This window comes from Gadus chalcogrammus, chromosome 2 (genome assembly GCF_026213295.1).
Source record: "Gadus chalcogrammus isolate NIFS_2021 chromosome 2, NIFS_Gcha_1.0, whole genome shotgun sequence".
Classification (NCBI taxonomy): domain Eukaryota; kingdom Metazoa; phylum Chordata; class Actinopteri; order Gadiformes; family Gadidae; genus Gadus; species Gadus chalcogrammus.
This window is the reverse complement of record NC_079413.1, coordinates 21,841,229-21,867,132: the sequence shown is the minus strand read 5'-3', so window position 1 is coordinate 21,867,132 and position 25,904 is coordinate 21,841,229. Positions and strand designations below refer to the sequence as shown.

General features: G+C 45.8%; 1 protein-coding gene and 1 pseudogene across 1 annotated transcript; both read left to right on the top strand.

Moving 5' to 3' along the window:
• Positions 1 to 9,018: 9,018 nt before the first annotated feature.
• LOC130402494 (uncharacterized) lies at positions 9,019 to 20,101 on the top strand. The gene is made up of 4 exons (XM_056606684.1): positions 9,019 to 9,136; positions 10,084 to 10,600; positions 13,263 to 13,804; positions 19,350 to 20,101. Exons 2-4 carry the CDS (start codon positions 10,102 to 10,104, stop codon positions 19,932 to 19,934), a joined length of 1,626 nt encoding a protein of 541 aa, XP_056462659.1. The 5' UTR covers positions 9,019 to 9,136; positions 10,084 to 10,101; the 3' UTR covers positions 19,935 to 20,101.
• LOC130376765 (5S ribosomal RNA) lies at positions 15,070 to 15,188 on the top strand (annotated as a pseudogene).
• Positions 20,102 to 25,904: the final 5,803 nt, after the last annotated feature.

The window sequence follows — 25,904 nt, the reverse complement described above, 5'->3', positions numbered from 1 at the left end:
TCAAATCCAAATAGGGCGGGTGGAGGGGAGCCAGGAGGAGGGAACAAAAAAATAATAATGGACTGGGGCGGAGCACGGGGTGACCGGGTGGCCAGGGAACTGGAGTGGGTCAGAACGGAGGGGTGTCAGGCGGGCGGCCAGAATAATGCACCAGGGCATGGCAGGGAGCTTCTGGCGGACGGCCTGGGGGGCAAGCAGAGGCCTGCAGCGACGAAGACGAAGACGAGGTAGAGGACGGGCCCCTTCTGGAAGGTCTGGAAGGTTTGGAAGGCGGAACCCCTCGGGAAGGAAAGGTAGAGGGCGGGCCCCTTCTGGAAGGTTTAGAAGGCGGGACCCCTCTGGAAGGCAAGGTAGAGGGCGGGCCCCTTCTGGAAGGTTTAGAAGGCGGGACCCCTCTGGAAGGCAAGGTAGAGGGCGGGCCCCTTCCGGAAGGTCTGGAAGGTCTGTAAGAGGGGCACCCTCGGGATGGAGTAGGGTTCAGGAACCGGACAGGGCTTGGGGACCAGAGTCAGCTCAGGGGCTGGAGAGAAATGTTGAACCGGGTGGCACTCCACACTCACCACCCCCACTCTGATAGTCCGTAAGGCACCGTCCAACCCGGGCCTTGAAGAGACAGCGCTGCACATACGCCCCAATACAGCCTTCAACAAAAAGAGCGTCCGCTGGGTCCAATGATGGTCGGATCATTCTGTCACGGTTAGCGGTTGGCAGGCAGGCAGGTAGGACCCAATAGCAGACAGTTCAATAAAAGGATAATTTCTTAACGCATTGGTGGGGTTGAGCGCAAGGTTGTTATTTGTGCACCATGCTGCCAGGTGCTGGACTTCCTCCCTGTAGGTTGATTCATCATTGTTCCTGATCAAGCCGAGCACTGTAGTGTCGTCTGCAAATTTGATGATGTTAGTGTTGTGAATGGGGGAGCAGTCATGGGTGAAGAGGCGGAAGTCATTTCAACCCAGGGCTTTCACTTTCTTGGGGACAGGGACAATGGGGGTCCTTCTGAAACATGTGTGAACTAAAGACTGGAGTAGGGATGTGTTGAAGATGTCTGTGTATACATCTGCCAGCCGGTCTGCGAAAAGGCTTTTGATAAATGTTACAAAACTGTGAGACATGATAATGTCTATATATTGCATTCAAACCATCTGAGCTACAGATTACTGTACATGGTGAAGAGTCACTCAAGACCACAGGTGCATATGTTTCTTAGCGTGGGTCGACCTGTAGCCCTGCTACAACAGGAACAACATCATGTCTACTCTGGTGTCACTCTTTGCATCGATTCAATTGATGCTTTGTTATGTCTCACTTGCAGCACATTTGAGGAGCCTCATTATTATGATCTATATTCAACGACAAGGTGAGAGTAGTATATCATATATATAAATTATGCCACCATTTATGCCTTCCAAAAGGTTGTCACTGTCCATTAGTCACTCAAGCTACAAGTTCATACCATTCGTATCACTTTAGTTTCTCTCTAAATTCTGGCTTCATGGAAAGCTATCTTAACAGGATATAATTTAATTAGTGGGAGGAAAAAAGGGGAATTACTTTGTTGAATGGAAAACTTTAAGAGATCCATTTGGTGCAGTTGGGCAGAGACTAACTGCCAAAAATGGACAGGAAGTTAGCCAAAATGGTGTCCTCGCGTAGAGTGCTTTTAACACTTAGGTTTACAGTATTGTATTGTACTCCCACTAATTAATGCATTGCATAACACAATCATTTTGTACACACGGTACTCGTTAGTAACCACATGTGATGATGTTTGTCCGATTTAATCAGGATTCTGATCCGCTGTGAGACCCTTGACAACTTTGATGCTAATATTATCCCTGAGCGTTTTTTCACACACTGAAATAAACTTTTTTTTCCCGGGAAATTACACTCACACTGGAGGCCTTTCTGTGGTGAGGTGTTGTCATTAAGGTGTCGTTTGCTAGGCCGGAAGCGAGCGTTTCCGACCCCTTCACAGAATTTCCTTCCGAATGCGGGAGTTACCCGTAATCTCTGTCGGTGCTGTGCGACCCAACCTCCAACAAGCACCATTTATGATGACACAAATCCATAGAACCCGTCATGCAATGATATGTAAATATATAGAGATCCCAATACAGTCCTACTCCCACGGTATAATAACACTCAGTTTTGAATGAGTGTTGAGAGTATTTAATTGGCTACTGTCCAGGAGTGGCGGGACATGTGATCGGGGAAATGGGGAAACTCAAGATCTCAATATTAATAGATTATCAGGCTCTATGAAATTCAGGTGCAGTTTACCGATTACGTTTGCATTTCAAACACTACACAAAAAAACCTCATTGTTCTGTGACGTAAAAACAACGACCACCTGTAACTTTACATTTTCATTTACAATTCTGTTTTTATTCTTATTATCATTGCTGAGCGCAGCCAGTCCTTATATCCCTCACAGGGCATTGTTTATTCAATAGTCTGCAACACTACACTTCACTGAGCACTTTGGAGCATCAGAAGCTGGCCGCTGAAAAAACAGCGGGGAAAATATCGAATTGATCCAAGGGAAAAGCCTGTGTGTGTGTGTGTGTGTGTGTGTGTGTGTGTGTGTGTGTGTGTGTGTGTGTGTGTGTGTGTTTGTGTATGTGCGTCTGACCGTCTGTGTGTGTTCCATTGCTATAATCTCACAGTGCAACGTAATATTGTGTTGCGCTATCTCTGCAGCACCTTGACAGGTTTGTCTGACACACATGCACACACACACACTGAGTGACACACTTACACGGCCACTGACTCTAGCTGCTTACAGTGACACACACACACACACACACACACACACACACACACACACACACACACACACACACACACACACACACACACACACACACACACACACACACACACAGAGAGAGAGAGATAGGACAGAGTGAGAGCAAGAGAGAGAGAGAGAGAGAGAGAGAGAGAGAGAGAGAGAGAGAGAGAGAGAGAGAGAGAGAGAGAGAGACATATATATAGAGAGAGGGTAGGCACAGCGATAAAAAAGTCTGGGTGTTGATTAGACCACACCCCTATCCATATGTTAACACCAACCAGACAAACACGTCTACTTTAGTGAGTCAGGGCTAAATACTGACATGATTAGATCGACCACTAGGGGGCAACAAAAGTCCGGTTCCTCACTGCGAGCCAATGGCCCCTTGTGGTGCACCAAGGGCCCCTGCTAATAGCATACCAGACCCTTCACACCTTCACATTACCTGGTGATAAACACGCATGATATGGGCTGTGGACCACACAGGGCGTGTGTGTGCGTGTGCGTGTGTGTGTGTGTGTGTGTGTGCGTGTGTGTGTGTCTGCTCCAGTTGATCTACAAGAATGACACTCTCAAACTTGTGTTTCAATATCAAGAGTTGATCCAAGACAAACTAATAGCCTGACTAGTCTTTCTTGGCCCCACTGTGAGTGTTAATGCAAATGTTTGGGTATTAAACATATATAGACTTGGAAACAGCTTATGGACGTGGGAGAACAAATTTAAAATTGTGACACACAAGTGTGTTTTTTCTACTTTTTGTATTAAAGTAATATTCTTATTTCAGTGGTTTCCATTTGAGTTATTAAAAGGCCTATTCTAAATAGTGCAATAAAAAAAAAATCCAGTTGCCTGCGACGACGAATCAACATCAGGTGCCACCTCTGGCCAGCGGAACCCGACGGGCCTTTGATACATCACGGCCTCTATATAAGTCCCCGCTCCTCAGTCCAGTCCTCAGTGGTGATCAGAGAGCAACGAAGAGCAGCCAAATCAATAACCATTGACAGCAACAAACTGAGAGATCCACGATGGGGAAGAACAGACGCATCAAGAGGCAGGAGGGAGACCAGGAGAGAGACCAGGAGACCCTGTGTGGGGACCCCTCGTCGCCCCCCGGAGAACAGCGTCCGGCACAGGTGAGGAAGGAGAGGACACGCACGCCGACCGCATGGATTCTGTAAAAACTTGGGGTTGTACATGATTATATTAAGTTAGGGTCCAACTGACTTTCTTTAAAGAAGTGCAGGCAACACACACCCACACACACACACACTCACACACACACACAAACACTCACACACACCCACCCACACACACGATTGAACACATTTAATATCAGTGCTTTATAAAAAATTATATATATGATATATATGATATATATATACGTTTATGTATGTTTTTCTTCAACTTATTCTATTGGAAAATACATCAAAATTATTGATTTATGCTTCAGCATATTTTTGCCATTTCCAAAAGAATGTATACCCAAACATTCCGTCCCCGTGACGACGTCACCACGGCGCCTCTGGCCAGCGGAACGCGGTGGCCCTCTGACATCACGGGGCCATGATCCTCTACATAAGACAATAATAATAATAATAACCTTTATTGATGCAGTGCTTTTCTACACAGAGCTACAAAGTGCTTTACAGATAGAAAGAAAGAACGCAAAACAACCAAACAAAAATAAATGTCTAGGAATAACTATCACAGGTCTTTTCATTTTCATTTTTATTTTTTTACAATTAGAAAAAAAAAATACAATCAATGAAAAGTGTACCAGGCAAAACATAGAAAATAACATTTAACTCCAATAAACCCTTTAAAGGGTGCAGGTGGGACTTAAGGAGGGACTTAATGATGTCACCGAAGCAGCTAACCTTATTTTCTCAGGCGATGCATTCCAAAGCTTTGGGGCTAACACAGAAAAAGACCCGTCCCCTTTAGCAGCTAGCCGGGACTCAGGAATAGTGAGTCAAATATAAGTCACCGCTCCTCAGTGCCGTGCTCAGTGGTGATCAGGGAGCGGAGCGATGAGCGTTACCGGGTGATCAGAGAGCGAGCACAGCGGCCAGTGAGGCAAATTAGCAAAGAGCGAGGGAACTATGGAGAAGAGAGGGGCGAGGAAACCTTAACGGTGACGATCTCCTCCGACAGGAGGAAGAGGCCACCCCCGATCCGGACTCCTCCTCCCCCTCTCCGGACCCCCCCCCGCCCCATCAGGTCTCCACCTCGTCTCAACAGAAAGAACGCCTGAGACAGGTGAGGAAGGAGAGGACACCAACACGGACACGGAGCGACTGAGACGTCTTTGTGTTTCCTGTCGTGGGTCTTCAGTGTCGGTTCGTGTTTGACCCGAAGGGTTCCTGATGCCGTGTGTTTGTGTCCTAGGTGGTGATCAGATGGATGGAGGCAAATGAAGAGGCGAATGACCCGGACCAAGGCGAGACCCCCCCGGACCAGGGCCAGACCCCCCCGGACCACGGCCAGACCCCCCTGGACCAAGGCCAGACCCCCCCGGACCAGGGCCAGACCACCCCGGACCAAGACCAGACCCCCCCGGACCAGGGCCAGACCCCCCCGGACCAGGGCCAGACCCCCCCGGACCACGGCCAGACCACCCCGGACCAAGGCCAGACCACCCCGGACCAGGGCCAGACCACCCCGGACCAGGGCCAGACCGCCCCGGACCAAGGCCAGACCACCCCGGACCAAGGCCAGACCACCCCGGACCAGGGCCAGACCACCCCGGACCAAGGCCAGACCCCCCCGGACCAAGGCCAGACCGCCCCGGACCAAGGCCAGACCACCCCGGACCAAGGCCAGACCGCCCCGGACCAAGGCCAGACCGCCGATGAACCTGGTGAGTTTGCGCATTGTTGTTTTTACCTGTTTGTGTGTGTGTTTACCTGTTTGTGTGCGTGTTTACCTGCTTGCGTGTGTGTGTGTGTGTGTGTGTGTGTAGCTGCTTGTATGTGTGTGCGTGCGCGCAACTGCTTGTGTGTGCGTGCATGTGTGTGTGTGTGCGCGCATGTGTGCGTGCGTGCAAGTGTGTGTGCGTGTTATACGTCAGAATAATCACAAAACACTGACTGAGCGACTCTCACGTCACTAAAACAGACCCCATAGCAGCAACAAACACACAGCAGCCACTATGGTCGTCACTAAACACAGTTCTGTCGTTCATTTCTGACAGAACCCCAACACCAGGGAGAAGGCTCAGGCCCTTTGGTGGCCTGGCTGCCTCAGACCGCAGACGGGCCCCCCAGGAAGGACCTGGCCCAGGTCGTGGGGAACCTGAAGGTCCGGGTGAAGGGGGTCAGGAAGATGAGGGCAAAAACAGCAACCATGGACCCAGGCCAGACCGCCCAGGACCCAAACCAGCTCCCCAATGTGCCTGGTGAGCTGGCTGCATTGTGTTTACCTGCTTGTGTGTGTGTTTACCTGCTTGTGTGTGTGTGTTTACCTGCTTGTGTGTGTGTTTACCTGCTTGTGTGTGTGTGTTTACCTGCTTGTGTGTGTGTTTACCAGACAGCCCCCCCACAAAGGCCCTGGCCCAGGTCATGGGGAACCTGAGGTTCCGGGTGAGGGCCTCAAAAAGCTGAGGGTTCAACCAGCATCCACCTCCCGGCTCGATGAGGAGAAGCCTTTGGGCCGCCCTTCAGGCCGGAGCCCCTTCCCTGGCCAGACCGCCCCGGACCAAGGCCAGACCGCCCCGGACCAAGGCCAGACCGCCCCGGACCAAGGCCAGACCGCCCCGGACCCAGGCCAGACCGCCCCGGACCCAAGCCAGATCCCCGAGGAACCTGGTGAGTTCGCTGCATTGTTGTTTTTACCTGCTTGTGTGTGTGTTTACCTGTGTGTGTCTACCTGCTTTTGTGTGTGTGTGTGTGTGCGTGTGCGTGTGCGTGTGCGTGTGCGTGTGTGTGTGTGTGTGCGCGTGTGCGTGCGTGCGTGCGTGCGTGCGTGTGTGCGTGCGTGTGTGCGTGCGTGTGTGTGGTTTGCATTTAACTTATGTGATTAAGTGATTCAGTCTGAAGTATTGTTATTTTAAAATTTGACAAACATTTGAGTTTATGCATTTATGTTTACCTTTATTTACAGTATGTTTAAAGAGGTAATTCTACACTTAAAAGAGACAGTATTTCATGAGGGTACATGCTAATACTTACCTGTGGGCCCTGTAATAGTAAAGTTAACATGTATTTAGGTGCCCAGCATGGTTAGTTAGACTAGTAACTGTAGAAGAGATTCTGGGTATTGTTCTAAGAGTAGCAGGTCTATTGCAAGTGTATAATATTACTGTGTATTATAAAGGGTATTGTTATTGAGAGCATGTGTTTTGGAGATGTAGTAGATTAGATTACATGGGCCAGTAGCGCCGAAGTAGGACAGTACACGAAGTATAGCTAATGAATGTATGCTACGCTAAAGAGAGCGCATCTCTAATGTCAATTGTTTATATTTCCAACAGGAAATAAATGTGTTGCAGAAGAAAGAGCCAAGCTTCATTCGTATATCTGTAACACTTAGCCCATTACTGCACACCCTCTTCACCCATGACTGCTCCCCCATTCACAACACTAACATCGTCAAATTTGCATATGACACTAAAGTGCTCGGCTTGATCAGGAACAATGATGATTCAGCCTACAGGGAGGAAGTCCAGCACCTGGCAGCATGGTGCGCAAATTACAACCTTGCGCTCAACACCAGCAAAACCAAAGAACTCATCGTCGACCTCGGGAAAGCAAAGGCAACCATCCACACACCGATTCACATCAACGGGGCTGAAGTAGAGCGGGTCACCAGCTTCAAGGTCCTTTAGGTCCACGTTTCACAAGACTTCTCCTGGTCACACAAACACCTCCACTCTGATCAAGAAAGCTCAACGACGCCCCTTGATGACCACATCATCAAGGACCACACACACACCCCAGTCACGGACCGTTCTCTATCCTCCCGTCTGGGAGACGTTCCAGGAGCCTTGGGAGTCGAACGAGCAGGCTCAGAAATAGGTTCTTCCACAACACCATAACACTGCTCAACACTAAGACCCCACCCCTGCCCCGCCACTGCCCCTGCCCCACCCCCCTCTCCTTTTGAACATGGACTATGGATCGTCTGACTACCTCTGACCACTATGCACTTTATTAATGCACTTCAACAATGCACTTTATGTGATCACACTGCATTCTATTCATGGGCTATGGACTGTGACTCCTCAGAACTCTATGCACTTAATATTAGCTTGCAATCTGTGTCTTATGTATGTTTTTATTTAAGCACTGCTAAAGGAAAAGCACTTTTTAATGACTGCACTACTGTTTAGATGTAAACTGCAATTTGTTGTACTGTTTTTCCTTACTTGTGCAATGACAATAAAATTCAATCTAATCTAATCTAGTCTGAGGTAGTTCAGAGTCCACCTCGACTCTGCATAGCCACCTTCCCCCTTCTGGCCACCATTGTACACTGTATTGTATTGTATTGTAGTACTTAAATGTTTAGCAACTGCAGTAGCTGCTATCATGGCTGTAACACAGGGAATTGATTGACCTAGCGATTGTGGTACTTGCACTTGGTTCTATAAACATCCTTTCTGTAACGACAGCGATATATTGATGCACTTCTTATGACAAATGTACTTATTGTAAGTCGCTTTGGATAAAAGCGTCTGCTAAATGCCCTAAATGTAAATGTAAGGTAGTAAAAACCCACATCACCTCTTCACTGCCTGACTCCCTGGACCCGCTACAGTTCGCCTACAGGCTGAACAGGTCTTCAGAGGACCCCATCTCCCTCGCCCTCCACAAGGGCCTCTCCCACCTGGACCAAAGAAACCGCACACAAACCACCGGGTTGAAGGACAGCTTGAAGGACCCCCCCCCCCCCCCCCCCCCCCCCCCCCCCCCCCCAAACAAGCACAAAATAACTTTAGGCACTATGGACATAGGTATATATAACTATTCTATCACTTTTGTTAGTTTTACTTTATCTTTATCTTAATTCATTGTATCTACTTGCTACCTGCACTGTCGAGGAGAACTTATCTTAGGACACTGGAATCTCATTGCCAGTCAATGACTGCTACTGCATGGTTGCTTTTCATTTGACCAAAGTAAAGACCTTGAAGCCAGATGTTTCTCTATCTGCTCCCTCTGCCCCGCCTCCACTGAGCGCATCGTGTTACAAAGTTAGGAGCAAAAAATGGTTTCAAGGAAATGAAAGTGAAACAAAACTCCACGTCACACTGTAACGAGCTATATAATAGGAACAACCCTGTTATAGTCATTCACACTCTACCCACACACTGAGCAGGTCTGGTTTAACCCACAGGTAAGTTATCTGTATTCTTTTGGCACCAGAAATGTGTTTGTGCATAGAATCCTTTTTGATTAAACCTGTAAGTAGTTAATAATGTAAAATGTAGTCTGGAAAAAGCTATTCAAAAGATTAAAAGACCACATACACAACTACATGCCTCTTAGGTAGAACTAAATAGAAAGTTGTGTTTTCCTCCAGAAAGAATGTTCTGTTTTAGTTTACATTGACACATTGTCCAGAAATGGAAAGATTTTATAGAACAGACTATAATCAAAGTTATAGTTATATAAGTTAAAGTTATAGATCTTTTATGACCTCACTGAGGTCATAAAAGATCCCATCCATGGAAGGTGCCGCCCCACCCTCGTATTCTCCCTGAGGAGGGACTTCATGTCCTGCACTAAACTGGGAAAAGTCATATGACCCGGGTCAGGGAATAACTTTAAAAAATGCCACACTTTTCTTCTACGGAAGTTTCTCAGTAATCCCCCTCCCCCCTTCCTCAGTGTGTTTTCATGTTCTATACTACTTCGTTGTGATTTGATCCATTCTATCTTTTATCAATGCATATGTTCTCTTTTTGTAATAGTATTATTTGTAAGTATTACCACTATGACATATATTTTTTCCCTTTCGTTATTTAACAGTAAGGCCATCCTTTCTGTGGTCTGAAAGGTCTGTGTGTCTTAGTGTGTCTGTTTGTTTGCTGTGTGGGCGTGTGCGTGCACGGGCGCATGTGTGGATTCAGAGATAAAAAAAATCGAATTCCTGTCTTTCCCTGCTGTTCTCAGCTTAATAAAAATACATTTTAACGAGCGAAATGTAATCAAAAGTGAAAGCTTACCTCCACATGTTTTGTACTCTATACGACTGTACTTGTTTTACATCTGCTCTGCAAGGCAAGGTCTCGTGTATTGATTCCTTCAACAGTCGCTAACGGCTATGACTGTGTTTTGCAGGCACATTCCTACTCAAAAATGTACCAACAGCAGTCCTACTCCTGGGAGGAAGATGACTTTCAGCTTCCAACTGGGGTTAAGAAAATTGGCCAAGAACAGCCAAATTGCGGTCAGACCTACGTCATGTACCACGGCACCACCAAGACCATAGCAAAGGCCATCCTGAGTGAGGGGTTCCGCCAGTCGGCGGACGGGATGCTGGGCCGTGGCGTCTACCTCAGCCGTGACATGAACAAGGCCAGAGCGTATCCCATAGACCCTAAGCTGCCTGACTCAGAACGGGTGGTGTTCAGGTTGAATGTCAAGGTGGGGAACGTGATCGCGATTAACCACCAGGGCCATCCTCGCCAGAAGAACTGGCACGATAGCCGGTACGGGGAGGTCTTCGACACTGCCTGGTGCCCCCCGAACTGCGGCATGACGAGGAGCGGCATGGAGGAGGACTGCGTCTGGGACCCCAGCCGCATCAAGATAGACAAGTGTATCACCCCGACCCCTATGGCTGGGCCAAAGCCCGGCCATCCATTCTATAAATAAAATGGGAGCACACCTGTTGTTGAAGTTAAAAATATGAGAACATTAAACAAATTCGGCCAAAGTTCTGCTTCTTGATACATTTTAATTTTTTATAGCTCATGTTTTCACTGTTATTCCGATAAACATTTATACACACACACACACACACACACACACACACACACACACACACACACACACACACACACACACACACACACACAGTGCTCCTGTGTGTTCCTCTGTCCAGAGCCTTTCTGGGATATGGCAGCTTTCCACTCTTACCCTCAGCAGGAGAAAGGTGGACGGCAGTAGGGCCGAATCCCGTTTCTTTGCTCCTAGCAAAATCTCAACCCTAGACCTTGACGTTGTGCGTTCACGCACAGCGAGTCATGTCCCGAAAGCCATTTTAGGGTAGTGTAAGGGGTAAGGGGGAGGGCTAACATCCCCTCCAAGTTAAGATTTTCGATGGACAGTCCTTACGACAAAAAAAGCCAGCGGTGGAACGAGATAACAAATGCGTCACTGTTTACCTGTGAAAGGACATGGTTCTCTCTCAAAATGTCGATAGAAAGGGCTTTATAGAAAGAAATCCATACTATTAATTTGTATTTTTCAGAGATGGAAATAACTTGAGAAAAGATTTTGCAATTTTTCTATGCAGTTTTGCTGCCTAACCACCCCTTCAGAAGCATTTATATCGAAATGAAAAGATATAATTAATATACTGTGATATAATACGATCTATGGCTATGCCTCAAATCATACCGTACAGCTTTACCAGGACCCCTGCCCACTGGAAACATCTAGAACAGTGGTGTGTAAATCCTTAAAAACAGCAAAAAGCAGGAAAGAGTACCTGGCACTAAAAAATGCCCCCTGGCCTGGAAAGTATCCCTGGAAGAGTACTCATGGTGTGTGCAGACCAGCTGGCAGATGAATTCACGGACACCTTCAACACATCCCTACTCCAGTCTCTGTAGTCCCCACATGTTTCAAAAGGACCATCATTGTCACATAATAAAGACTTGACTGTCCCCAAGAAAGCAAAAGCCCTCAGTTGAATGGACTTCTGCCCCCTAGCACTCACATACGTCATCATGAGGTGCCTCGAGCTGCTAGTCAGAACCCAAATCACCTGTTCAGTGCCTGACTCCCTGGAGCCACTGCAGTTCGCCTACAGGCCGAACAGGTCTTCAGAGGACCCCATCCCCCTCCAAACTGCCCTCTCCGACCTGGACTAGCTGACACCGCACATGAACCGCCAGGTTCAAGGACAGCTTCTGCCCACAAACGATTAGAACGATTGAGAGCGATGATTAGAACAAACGATAAGACTATCGAACTCTGTACTGTGATCACCCCACCACGCCCCAAAGCAGCACAAAATAACCGTAGGCACTATGGACATAGGTATATATAACTATATATATAACTATTCTATCGCTCGTGTTAGTTTTACTTTATTTTTTATGTACCCAGATGTGCATTTTTTTTTTATAAATCTTTTTATTGAAAAACCAAGAGTAGTTACAATGACTTATCAGCAAGGTTACATTTTTCTTCTTTATTTTTTTTTTACACACACAAAACACCCCCCACCCAACTGTCCCCCCGCCCCGACTGAACCAAAATAATATTAAGCAAATAATGAACGAAGAGAAAAGGCTTAGTTACAGGTGTCTATAAAAGGATACACCGAATTAAAATTAGAACACCCCTGATGTGTGTCTGTGTGCTCACTCTGCCCCGCCTCCACCTACAGCATCCTGTTCGAAGTTTGTCGGGTAAAAATAACGGAAATGAAACCCAGTTATAGTCATTCACACTCTACCCACACACTGAGCAGGTCTGGTTTAACCTACGGGTAAGTTATTTGTATTCTTTTGGCGCCAGAAATTTGTTTTGTCGTTTGAATTGCGAATGTAAAATCGAATCTGGAAAAAGCTATTTGAAAGAGTAAAAGACCACATGCACAACCGCATGCCTCTTAGGAAGGCCAAAATAGAAAGTTGTGTTTTCCTCCAGAAAGAATCTTCTGTTTCAGTTTACATTGACACATTGTCGAGGGATGGAACGATTTTAAAGATCTGATTCTGATCGTGGAAGGTGCCTCCCCACTCTAATATTCTCCCTGGATGAGGGACCTCATGTCCTGCACAACAAAAAAGAAAAGTGCATCAAAAATGGCGCACTTTTCTTCCACGTAGGTTTCTCAGTAATCTCCCTCCCCCCTTCCCCAGAGTATTGTTCATACTACGTCGTTGTGATTTGATCCATTCTCTTTTATCAATGAATATATTCTCTTTTTGTAGTAGTATAATTTGTGAGTATTACTATTATTACATTTTTTCACTTTCGTAATTTATCAGTAAGGTCATCCCTTCTGATCAGAGGTGTGTGTGTCTTTGTGTGGCTGTTTGTTTGTGTGGGTGTGTATGCATGTGTGTGTGTTCACATGCGCTTGTTTGGATTCAGAAATTAAAAATCAAATTCCTGTCAATCCCTGCTGTTAACAGTAAAATTAAAATAAATGTTAACGAGAGAAAGGTATTCAAAAGTGAAAGTATACCTCCACATGATCTGTACGGTTGTCTATACTAAGGTACATGCTTTACATCTGCTCTGCAAGGCGACGTCTCTGGTGTTGATTCCTTCGACAGTCACTAACGGCTATGACGGTGTTTTGCAGGCACATTCCTATTCAAAAATGTCCCAACAGCAGTCCTACTCCTGGGAGGAAGATGACTTTCAGCTTCCATATGGAGTTGAGAAATGTGGCCATAAACAGCCAAATTGCGGTCGGACCTACGTCATGTACCACGGCACCACCAGGACCATAGCAACGGCCATCCTGAGAGAGGGGTTCCGCCAGTCTGCGGGCGGGATGCTGGGCCGTGGCGTCTACCTCAGCCGTGACCTGAAAAAGGCCAGCAGGTATCCCATCGACCCTAGTCTACCTGACTCAGAGCGGGTGGTGTTCAGGGTGAAGGTCAACGTGGGGAACGTGGTCGCGATTAACCGCCAGGGCCATCCTCGCCAGAAGAACTGGCACGATAGCCGGTGCGGGGAGGTCTTCGACACTGCCTGGTGCCCCCCGAACTGCGGCATGACGAAGAGCGGCTTGGAGGAGGACTGCGTCTGGGACCCCAGCAGCATCAAGATAGACAGGTGTATCGCCCCGACCCCCGGCCATCGCTTCTATAAATAAAGTGGGAGCACAACTGTTGTTGAAGTTAAAAGTATGAGAACATTAAACACTTTCGGCCAAGTTCTGCTTCTTCATACAGTTGTATTATTAATAGATCATGTTTTCACTGTTATTCCGAAAAACAATTATAAAATAAATTTGGTAAAAAAATGTTTTGAGTCCGAAGTTTTGTCCGACGCATAACAAAGGAAAACAGTCGAATAAGAACGAGAATGTTGGTTGGTGATCAGGAGGAGGTCACAAGGCATTTTACGTAGGTTTTACATCAGCAGTTTAATTTGAATCCTATTTTATATTTAGGTTCTTTAGCCTTTTTCACACACACACACACACACACACACACACACACACACACACACACACACACACACACACACACACACACACACACACACACACACACACACACACACACACACACACACACACACACACACACACACAGTGCTCCTGTGTGGTCCTCCACTCTTACCCTCAGCAGGAGAAATGTGGACGGCAGTAGAGTCGAATCCTGTTTCTTTGCTCCTAGCAAAATCTCGCTGTTGTGCGTTCACGCACAGCGAGTCATGTCCCGAAAGCCATTTTAGGGTAGTGTCAGGGGTACTGACATCCTAACATCCCCTCCAAGTTAAGATTTTCGATGGGCAACCTTGCAACGCTACAGTTGTGACTTGCTCTCGCAATACCGTGCGTGAAAATGGATGACTCTGCATGTATACGCACAGACTGTGATGTCGCTTTTTCTTTTATAAACCAGTGTATTTTTTCATTTATTTTGGTAACGCGTTACAAAGTAAGTAACGAGCAAATACAGTTACGCCTGTACTTTTTCATGTTAAAAGTAAAGTTACGCTTAACAACTGAAGATATCGGCGCAACGTTACTTTTCCCAGGGACAGATTTGACAGCGATACTGCCTTCTCAGGCAGCATGCTATTTCGCAAGCACGCAGGTGCGCTTGCGTGCTTGCGGAATAGTCCCTTCATGAGCTCTCATTCCACACCGTACGAGACAGATGCTGGTAGCGTGAAGCTGTCCCTGCATCGCAGACATCTCTTCCGCAGGCATTTTCCAAAGCAAGTTCTTACGACAAAAAAAGCCAGCGGTGGAACGAGATAACAAACGTGTCACTGTTTACCTGTGTAAGGACATGGTTCTCTCTCAAAATGTCGATAGAAAGGGCTTTAAAGAGATGTTCAAAACAGTCGATCCCAGGTTCGCATTACCTGCCCGCACACACTTCATCCAAATTGAGACGCCAAAACAGCCACACCACCATGAACAAGCCCGATCTAGTCTGATCTCGGAAGCTAAGCATGGTCGGGCCTGGTTAGTACTTGGATGGGAGACCGCCTGGGAGTACTAGGTGCTGTAAGTGGTGTCGGGGCTGGCCAATAGGTGGCACTCTTCCCTCTGGCCTTAACATCAATCCCGATGCCCCAGTGCAGTGACGGCGACGCTGTGCTGTGGAAGGCGCCGACCTTCAGAGGAGACGTTAAAACCGAGGTCCTGACTCACTGAGGTCATAAAAGATCCCAGGGCACGAGAGAAAAGTATTCAAAAGTGAAAGTATACCTCCACATGTTTTGTACGGTTGTCTATACTACTGTACTTGCTTTAGGGTGCACTCACACTAGTTCATCTGGCCGTGGACGTTGGCCGTTTCTACACCTAACCGTGCTCAACTGGCCCCATTGTTCTCTGGCCTGCATTCACACTAGGCCATCTGGCCGTCGCAACTGTTCTTGTACATACGTCATCACGTCGTAACACGTCATCACCAAGCGTCCGCTGCATGGACCATAATAAAGTCTGCCGCCAGTCAGAGTTTTAACAGCAACGGACAACAACACAGAGAACACAGAGTCTTTTACTTATTTGGAGCCGTTTTAACTTTGTCCCGACACTGGGCCATTGTTCGGTGGGGTCCTCGCCTTTGCATATGGTCGCGGATTCTCCCAAATACATCGGAATTCTTGTGGGTCTTCTCCAACTGTGCCTGAATAGCATCGTCTGCCCAAATGGCTAACAGACACTCGACTTCTCTATTGGACCAACGTGAACCAACAGTTGAACCGCTTGACGCCATGTTTACCGTTTAATGAGAAAGAAGGCTCGTCGCCTTTATTATGTCCGTGGTCGTCGCATGGACTATACGTCATCCATCTCAGGTTGCGTAGCCGTGCGTGTGCACGTGTCGGCTCATTAGCATCTGTACCGTGGCGGCCCGTACCGTAGCAGCACACCTCTCCCAAGTGGCCAAGTTGGTCTGGCCTGGCCAGACTGTCCAAACTCACACTGGCAGATTTGAGCAAGGGCACACTGAGCTTAAATACCTACAAACCAAGCAACAAACATTAGCAACAGGTCTTCAGAGGACCTCATCTCCCTCCAAACTGCCCTCTCCAACCTGGACTAGCTGAAACCGTACATGAACCGCCATGTTGAAGGACAGCTTCTGCCCACAAACAATTAGAACGATTGAGAGCGATGATTAGAACAAACGATATGACTATCGAACTCTGTACTGTGATCACCCACCACGCCCCCCCCCCCCCCCCCCTCCCCCCAAACAAGCACAAAATAACTTTTGGACATAAGTATAGATATAACTATTCTATCACTCGTGTTTGTTTTACTTTTTTTTATATACTATACCCACATGTGTCTCTTCAGCAAGGTTAACATTATTTTTTTTTGCATCCACAAACCACCCCCGACCCAACAGTCACCCTGATTTAGTTACAGGTGTCTATAAATAGATACTCTGTCCCTGCCTCCACTTACAGCCTCCCAGAAATTGTGTGGAGTAAAAATAAGTTGCAAGGAAGTGAAAGGGAAACAAAACAACCTGTCACACTGTAGCGAGCCATATACCAGGAGCAACCTAGTCATTCACACTCTACCAACACACTGTGCAGGTCTGGTTTAACCCAAGGGTAAGATATCTGTATTCTTTCGGCGCCAGAAATGCGTTTTTTATTTTGCATTGCGGGAGCAAATATTTGTGCATAGCATTGTTTTTGATAAACTGTGTAGGTAAGCAATTATGTAAAATGTAGCCTGGAAAAAGCTATTCAAAAGAGAGCAAATACACAACTGCATGCCTACATACATTTGATGTTTTTTATTTTTTTTTTATTTAGATCCCCATTAGCTTTGGCAAAGCAGCAGCTATTCTTCCTGGGGTCTATCATATTTCAGTGTGACCAATACAATGTGGAAATATAACCTCAAGCGGTGATTAACGGGGTCCGAGAGTAATGAAAAGTCAAGAACACACTAATGGAAGATATAAAAATGTATGAAGGAAAGATGTTGAGGTTCCCCTTAATGCAATACTGTGCCTCGGCTTTCAGGTGACTAGGCTGCAGAGCAACTGCCGAATGTCATGTTCAGCATAATTGTCTAAACAGGATTCGAACTCTCAAACTAAGGATCACCAGTACAAGGCATTATCCCATTGAGCCACTGACAAACCTGGAATTTAGTCTCATTCACATGGTGAAAATGTCTATTGATAAGCACACAACATCCAGAAAACTCCAAGCAAACATTTCTCAAATGAATTAAGGGCTTTCTTAAAAGCAAATACCTGAAAAATCGTTGAAATTCTGGGGAAATTAAACATTTGTTTTCAATAACACTAACGGAAGAAATATTAATATGACAGGGTTCATTACGAAGGAAAAATGGTTAACGAAGAAGTTTCCCCGAATGCCATACTGTGTCTTGGCAGTCAGATTCTTGGAAACTAATGAGCCGGAATGTTGACTGCCTGATGGATTTAAGGTGCTGTTCAACGTTGTTTTTCTAAAATGACTGGGAATGACAGAATGTCTTGTTCAGCTTGTTCGTATGGCTCTATTTGGGATTCGAACACTCAACCTAAGGAACACCAGTACAAGACATTATCCCATTGAGCCACTGACATTCCTGAACTGCACGAAGTCTCATTCACTTGGTGAAAATTACTATTGATAAGCAGACAACATCAAGAAAACTCCAAGCACACATTTCACAAGAGAATTAAGGGCTTTCTTAAAATAGTATAGATCTGAAAATTTGCACTGTTAATGGTATACACCTAATTATAGCCGTATGGTAGTTATATATTAACAAAGTGGTCGTATAGGCAAAATTGGTTGAGACTGTGGAATTTGGCTTTTCTATGAAATTGTGGGAAAAGTAAACAGAAGCAGAAGATCAGGGTGAAAAAGATGCATCTTTGCATTTTTGAGATTAATATTATGAAAACAATTTGAGTCCAGGAGAATCTGGTAAGGAGAAATAAGGCAAGTTCATAATTTTTCTAAATAGCGCCACCTTTGGGTACAGTACCACAATTTGGGTGCATGGGTAGTGGGGGGTATTGGTATCAACCCAAGAAAAACAAAAATGTTACAGAAACAATAGGGGTCCGAGCTTCGCTTCGCTGCTCGGCACGACATACATTACATGAATACATAACACAAAACAAAAAGAACACACAGACAATATGTAATTACAATTCACATAAAACATGGTTGACATCAAAAAACAAATACAATAAACAAAACAAAAAGACAGTAGCATCAATTAAAGTTGATATTTAGATCATGACTTTAAGTTGTCTTTTAAAGCTATATAGATTTAATTGAGTAATATGATAAGGGAGTGAGTTACACTGCTGCATTGGCCATTATATAACTGAATGTTGAATCATTGTCTTGGATCTTGGTAAAGTGAAACAACCTCCAACTGCATGCCTTGTTGAATAATTATGTGCCACTGAACTGAAAGACAAATTTCTATAAATAATATGAGGTGATTTTGTTATTATGACAATGACCAAAATCTAGTTTTTACATCTAACCAACCTAATGATTTGTGCATTTCAATAACATTAGTTCTCCATCCACAAGAAAGAGCTACTCTTGCTGCTTTATTCTGGACCAGCTGTAATTTCCTTATATTGTTCAATGAAGTAGTAGACCAGACTATAGAGCAGCAGTCTAAACCAAAGCCTGTAGCACTTGCCTAACAAGTTGGTGCGTTCAATATTTAGCACACCTTTTGATTATTGATATGGAATTTCCAATTTTAGTCACAACCATTTGCATATGTTTATCCCATGATCATTTATTGTCAATGATGACTCCTAGAAGTTTTACATCTTCTTGTTGCTTTATCAACATTTTATTTATTGTGAGATTAAGCTTTGGCTTTGGACTTAAAGAATTATTTGTACCGATTACTATGCAATTAATTTTAGACACATTCAAGATCAGTTTATTGTTATTGATCCAGTCTACCACCTTAGTCATCTCAGTGGCTAATTTCACATTTAAATCATCAACTGTTGCTGCTAAATATCGGCATACATTGAGATATGAGCTTTGCTTAATACAAGTGTAAGGTCATTAGTAAATATAGAATAAAGGAGTGGCCCCAGGCAACTGCCCTGAGTCACTCCATACTTCACATTTATGATGTCAGAATAGCTTCCATTGAAGTACACCACTTGCTTTCTATTACTTAAATGTGATATGTTTTGCAGGCACAGTCCTATTCAGAAATGTCCCATCAGCACCCGTTCTCCTGGGTGGAAGATGTCTTTCAGCCTCTATTTGGGGTTGAGCGAATGGGCCATGGAAAGCCAAATTGCAATAAGACCTACGTCATGTACCACGGCACCACCCGGACCAATGCAACCGCCATCCAGCGCGATGGTTTCGTACAGTCGGCGGACGGGATGCTGGGCCGTGGCGTCTACCTCAGCCGTGACCTGAACAAGGCTGGAGCGTATCCCATCGACCCTAGTCTACCTGACTCAGAGCGGGTGGTGTTAAGGGTGGAGGTCAACGTGGGGAACGTGATCGCGATTAACTACCAGGGCCATCCTCGCCAGAAGAACTGGCACGATGGTGGCTGGCTCGTGACCAGGGAGGTCTTCGACACTGCCTGGTGTCCCCCGAACTGTGGTATGACGCCAAGTGGCATGGAGGAGGACTGCGTGTGGGACCCCAGCCGCATCAAGATAGTCAAGTGTATCTCCCCGACCCAGAGGGGTCAGAGGGGTCAGAGGGGTCAGAGGGGTCGGAGGGGTCGGAGGGGTCAGAGGGGTCTGTGCAGGATCCCTTAAGTGGGAGCACACCTCATGTTGAAGTTAGAAATGTGACAAAATTTGCCCAATTCGGCCAATGTTTGCTTTTCGGTACATTTGCGTTTTTAAAAGATCATATTTTTCATTGTTTCATTCCAAAAAAACATTTTATAAAAATAAATATGGTGTGAAAAAGTTTTGAGTGAAGTTTGTCTTCTTTCGGCGCCAGAAATTTGTTTTTTTCTTTTGCATTGCGGGAGCAAATATTTGTGCATAGCATTGTTTTTGATTGAACGTGTAGGTAGGCAATTATGTAAAATGTAGTCTGGAAAAAGCTATTCAAAAGAGTAGAAGACCAAATAAACAACTTCATGACTCTTAGGTAGGCCGAAATAGAAAGTTGTGTTTTTCCTCCAGAAAGAATGTTCTGTATTATTTTACATTGGCACATTTTCCAGAAATGGAAAGATATTAAAAGACTGTGATCATGGAAGGTGCCTCCCCACCCTCATATTCTCCCTGGATGATGGATTTATGTCCTGCACAAAACCAAAAAAAAAGTGCCAAAAATGGTCCACTTTTTTTCTCTGAAGATTCTCAGTATCTCCCTCCCCCTGCCTCAGTGTATTTTTCAGACTACGTCATTGTGATTTGATCCATTCTATTTTTTATCGATGAATATATTCCTCTGTCCACTGTCCAGAGCATTTCTGCGATATAGCAGCTCTCCACTCTTACCTGCCCTCAGCAGGAGAAAGGTGGACGACAGTAGGTCTCTGTGCTGAGGTGCGTGGTGGCCGCCTTCCTGTGACGCTGTGGTGGAATGCTGTGTATGCATCCTAAACCCTCACACTAACTGCTCCTGACAAGCTGGCCTTGCATGGTTGGCTCCGCCATCGGAGCCATTTCCAGTAGATTTTTTAGCCATTCTTGCCAGTTAGTTCTCCTCTGCGTCGACAGCTTATCCGACTTCAGGCCTTTAATCCTTGTCTTCACTGCCACGTTGGTTTTCAACTGTCAAGTTATGTTAGGTTTTGGTGATCAGCTCTTGCCCAAACTTGAAAAACTGCTTGATCAAATGCTTGGAATGACGCAAGGGACAACTCAAATTCTCTTCCTTTTCTTCTTTGTTTAGAAGTGAAGCATATATCATAGTGTACTTAGGTTGTTAGGTTGAAAACCTTCAAAGATAAATTACAAGAAAAAAAGAGCCATTGCATTATTAACAAATAATATGTTTTAGACTAACACATCACATTTGATACTGCCAATCAAATCATTGCATCTTCTGCAGTTAAATAAGCAACAAGTCCTGCAAAAGCACATCAAATAATTAACGTTTCTAACATAAGCAAGCAAAGTATGATTTCATTTAAACTTAAGGATGCCATTTACTTTACAATTTCAGTCAGCATTCAGATCAAGACTGATATTTTACCAACTATCATTTTTCAATGCAACTCAAGTTAATTACATATGCAACAACTGATCAGGCACAAATAGGTACTACTGATGCAATGCCTCAATATACCTTTTCAACATTTCACATATTTATATTCATTTAAATAAGAAAGTCAATTTCTCTACCAGTTGTGTCTCCAGTGTTTTGATCATGAGCTGAGCGCCTTTCTTTGTTTGAATTGTTTGCTGGAAGATTTCCTATGTTCTCAACTTCTCTCTCACAAACATTTCCTCCCATGCAGGTGTGCAGGTGATTGCCTGCCACAGGAAGTGCAGGGCGGGGCTTGGTTTCTCACACGCACTGACTTTCTCTCTGCCCCCTGCAGGTTCGGAGGTTTGGAGCTGAGACTTGGAGCTGAGATAGTGAATGTTTCCGTGCATGATTTTCCAGTACGCTTTGATTTGACGCGACAATATCATATCAACTCATGCCATGAATCATGTAGAGCATAGACATCCCATATCACCGCAAACGATACCAATAGCGGATTTAAAGCTGTTGCAGGTTGAAAAGGAACACGACTCTGCACCCCCCCCCCCACGGATTAAACCGTCTGCGAAAGGCCCTAAACGTAAAGTAGGATTCTAATTAAACTGCTGACGAAAAACCTACATCAAATGCCTTGTGACCTCCTCCTGATCACCAACCAACATTCTCGTTCTTATTCGACTGTTTTCCTTCGTTATGCTTCGGACCAAACTTCAGACTCCAAACTTTTTTATACTCAATTTATTTTTATGAAATGTTTTTGGAAATGACACGATGAAAAACATGATCTTTAAGAATCAGACTCCTCCGACCCCCCGGACCCCACTGACCCCTCCGACCTCTCCGACCCCCCGGACCCCTCCGACCTCTCCGACCCCCCTGCCCCCTCCGACCCCCCCGACTCCTCCGACCCCCCCGACCCCTCCGACCCCTCCGACCCCCCGGTCCCCTCCGACCCCTCCGACCTCTCCGACTCCTCCGACCCCTCCGACCCCCCTGACCCCTCCGACCCCTCCGACCCCTCCGACCTCTCCGACCCCTCCGACCCCTCCGACCTCTCCGACCCCACTGACCCCCCCGACCCCCCGGACCCCTCCGACCCCCCTGCCCCCTCCGACTCCTCCGACCCCTCCGACCCCCCTGACTTCTCCGACCCCTCCGACCTCCCTGACTTCTCCGACCCCTCCAACCTCTCCGACCCCCCTGCCCCCTCCGACTCCTCCGACCCCTCCGACCCCCCTGCCCCCTCCGACTCCTCCGACCCCTCCGACCCCCCCGACTTCTCCGACCCCTCCGACCTCTCCGACCCCTCTGACCTCTCCGACCCCTCCGACCTCGTGATCGGAGCGATACACTTGACTATCTCGATGCGGCTGGGGTCCCAGACGCAGTCCTCCTCCATGCCGCTCTTCGTCATGCCGCAGTCCGGGGGGCACCAGGCAGTGTCGAAGACCTCCCCGTACCGGCGATCGTGCCAGTTCTTCTGGCGAGGATGGCCCTGGTAGTTAATCGCGATCACGTTCCCCACGTTGACCTCCACCATTAACACCACCCGCTCTGAGTCAGGAGTTTTGATGGGATACCTGCTGGCCTTGTTCAGGTCACAGCTGAGGTAGACGCCACAGCCCAGCATCCCGTCCGCAGACTGTTTGAAACCATCGCGCTGGATGGCCTTTGCTATGGTCTTGGTGGTGCCGTGGTACATGACGTAGGTCTGACCGCAATTTGGCTGTTCATGGCCAATTTTCTTAACCCCAGGTGGAAGCTGAAAGTCATCTTCCTCCCAGGAGTAAGACTGCTGATGGGACATTTTTGAATAGGAATGTGCCTGCAAAACACAGTCATAGCCGTTAGCGACTGTTGAAGGAATCAATACAAGAGACGTTGCCTTGCAGAGCAGATGTAAAACAAGTACAGTCGTATAGACAAGAGTACAAAACATGTGGAGGTATACTTTCACTTTTGAACGCATTTCGCTCGTTAAAATGCTATTTTTATTTAACTGAAAACAGCAGGGAAAGACAGGAATTCGATTTTTTCATCTCTGAATCCACACAAGCGTGCCTTTGACCAGAAAGGATGACCTTACTGTTAAATAACGAAAGGCATTTTTTTTATAATAATAGTAATACAACTACAAAAAGAGAATATATTCATTGATAAAGGATAGAATGCATCAAATCACAACGAAGTAGTATAGAAACTGAAAATACAGTGAGGAAGGGGGGAGGGGGATTACTGAGAAACCTCCGTAGAAGAAAAGTGCACCATTTATTTTAGAAGTTATTCCCTGACCCGGGTCGCATGACTTTTCCCAGTTTAGTGCAGGACATGAAGTCCCTCATCCAGGGAGAACCGGGGTGGGGAGGCACCTTCCATGACCACAGTCTGATCTATAAAATCTTTCAACGTGTCAACGTAAACTAAAGAGGAAACTAAACATTCTTTCTGGAGGGAAACACAACTTCCTACTTTGGCCTACCTAAGAGTCATGTACTTGTGTATGTGATCTTTTAAGCTTTTGAATAGCTTTTTCCAGACTACATTTTGCATAATTGCCTGCTACACGTTTAATCAAAAAAGATTCTACGAACAAATATAAATAACACAGATAACTTACCCGTAGGTTAAACCAGACCTGCTCAGTGTGTGGGTAGAGTGTGAATGACTATAACTGGGTGGTTCCTATTATATGGCTCGTTACAGTGTGATGTGGGGTTTTGTTTCACTTTCATTTCCTTGTAACTTTTTTTTTACTCCGCACGCTTGCGAACAGGAGGCTGTATGTGGAGCTGGGGCAGGGGGAGCACATAGAGACACATTTGGGATCAAGGTAATCAAAGCATTTGCTTTGCTTTTGCTTTGCCCCACGGGGCAAAGGAACCCCACAGAGGGTGCAACGTCCTCATTTTGTCAAATGCAAAGCAAACAGCTGAGAGCTGCTGGAGCTGCTGCCCAAGCGACCTGACCTCGGGTAAGCGATTTTGAAGATGAGGATGATGCAAAGCAAACATGCAGTAGCAGTCATTGCTGGCAATAAATTTCCGGTGATCTATTTTTTTTTTTATTGTACCTTTATTTAACCAGGGAGAAAAATAACATTGAGATAGTTAACTATTTTACAAGTGAGCCCTGGCCAAGATAGGAGCCCACAATTAACATAATTAAATACAGACAAAGCTAATCAATAGGCATAAAACATAGTCAGAAATGGCAAGGTAGCAGCACACAATTAACATAATTAAAGACAGACAAAGGTAATCATTAGAGACATAAAAGATACCCAGAAATTAAAAACAAGAGCAAACTACTGGAAATGTTTGGTTGAGATATGACTAAAACTAAGTTTGAGCGATCTCTGAATCTCATTCTAAGCAATTGGTGCACTATAATTAAAAGCAGTTTTCCAGAACTCTGTCTTTATTGATGGAACATATAAGATAATAAACCTACTTGAACGCAGATTATATTCCTGTCTATTGAATTCTAAAAGATTATTGTGACGCATACTAACAGGCCACATGTGTCCTTGGCGACTAAGGGGGTGTCCGGCTCATGCGAGGAGCTATTCATTCGAGGTTCTGGATATACCAGCAGGCCAGGTGAGAAACCCAGATGCTCAAGGCCACAAAAACAAGTGTAATGCCCGCAAATAGACACAAGAGGTCAGCACCAAGCCACAAACCAAGATGTAATGCCCACATAGACACAAGGGACCAGCACAGAGTACACATCCGGGCATCCTAGTAAGCGTATCTCCACGTGTGCTTGTACAATTCCTCTCCTTTTGCTTCGTAGATATCATACCAAACCTTTACCAAATAAAGTGAGTTAAAAGCGATCCTGTCTCTTTGACTTTCTGAAAGAACACGGCAAGTAATCCAGCTCGGAAACAAACAACACTTAACAAAGTAGAAATTGTATCAAGTGTGTAAGAGCATTTAGTTAAGTTTCAGCTAAGTTTTCAAAGTCATCTTTTCTTGTTAAATTAATTAGCTAGTAGTTTGAAATATACTCATGTAAAGAGAGAGGAGTTAAAACACATCGACATTAAAAACAACACCCCCTAGAGGTCAAAGGTCACCAAATTCATTGAGTGTCACCATGATGAGGTCATGGGTCTATGTACCAAGTTTGGTTATGATATGTCAAAGGGCAGCTGAGAAATTGGCTTACTTCCTGTTTGGGCTCGGGCAGAGAATCTAAACTCTAGTGCATGACATCCTCCGTAGGCGCTCACAGCAGGCTGAGTTTCACCACCTCCTCATCGTCGTTTCAGCACACACTGAAACGATGAGTTGGTCGTCCATGTTCTTTCTGCTTCCCTGCGTCCTCCGTCTCTCTGCCAGTGACATCGGGTCAAGCTCAACGCTGATTGGCTATTGCGGCCAAGCGTCATGCGTAGGCGCGTCAAAAGTTAAATTTTTTTAACTCCATGCGTTGGTGTGTTGGACGCGTTATTTAGGTGCGTGAAACGCGTCTAACGCGCTGCTTTAGCGCGTGTAACGCATCTACGCGCCTTAACCAATAGTTCCCCTATGCAAAAAGGCAGATTTCCA

Bases quoted from the DNA above. Each gene is read 5' to 3' on its own strand.
- LOC130402494 (XM_056606684.1), top strand. From the start codon at position 10,102: ATGTACCAACAGCAGTCCTACTCCTGGGAGGAAGATGACTTTCAGCTT. The intron at 10,601-13,262 runs GCCATCCATTCT...TTCCTTCGACAG, and splicing joins TATGGCTGGGCCAAAGCCCG to TCACTAACGGCTATGACGGT. The intron at 13,805-19,349 runs AAATAAAGTGGG...TATGTTTTGCAG, and splicing joins CCCCCGGCCATCGCTTCTAT to GCACAGTCCTATTCAGAAAT.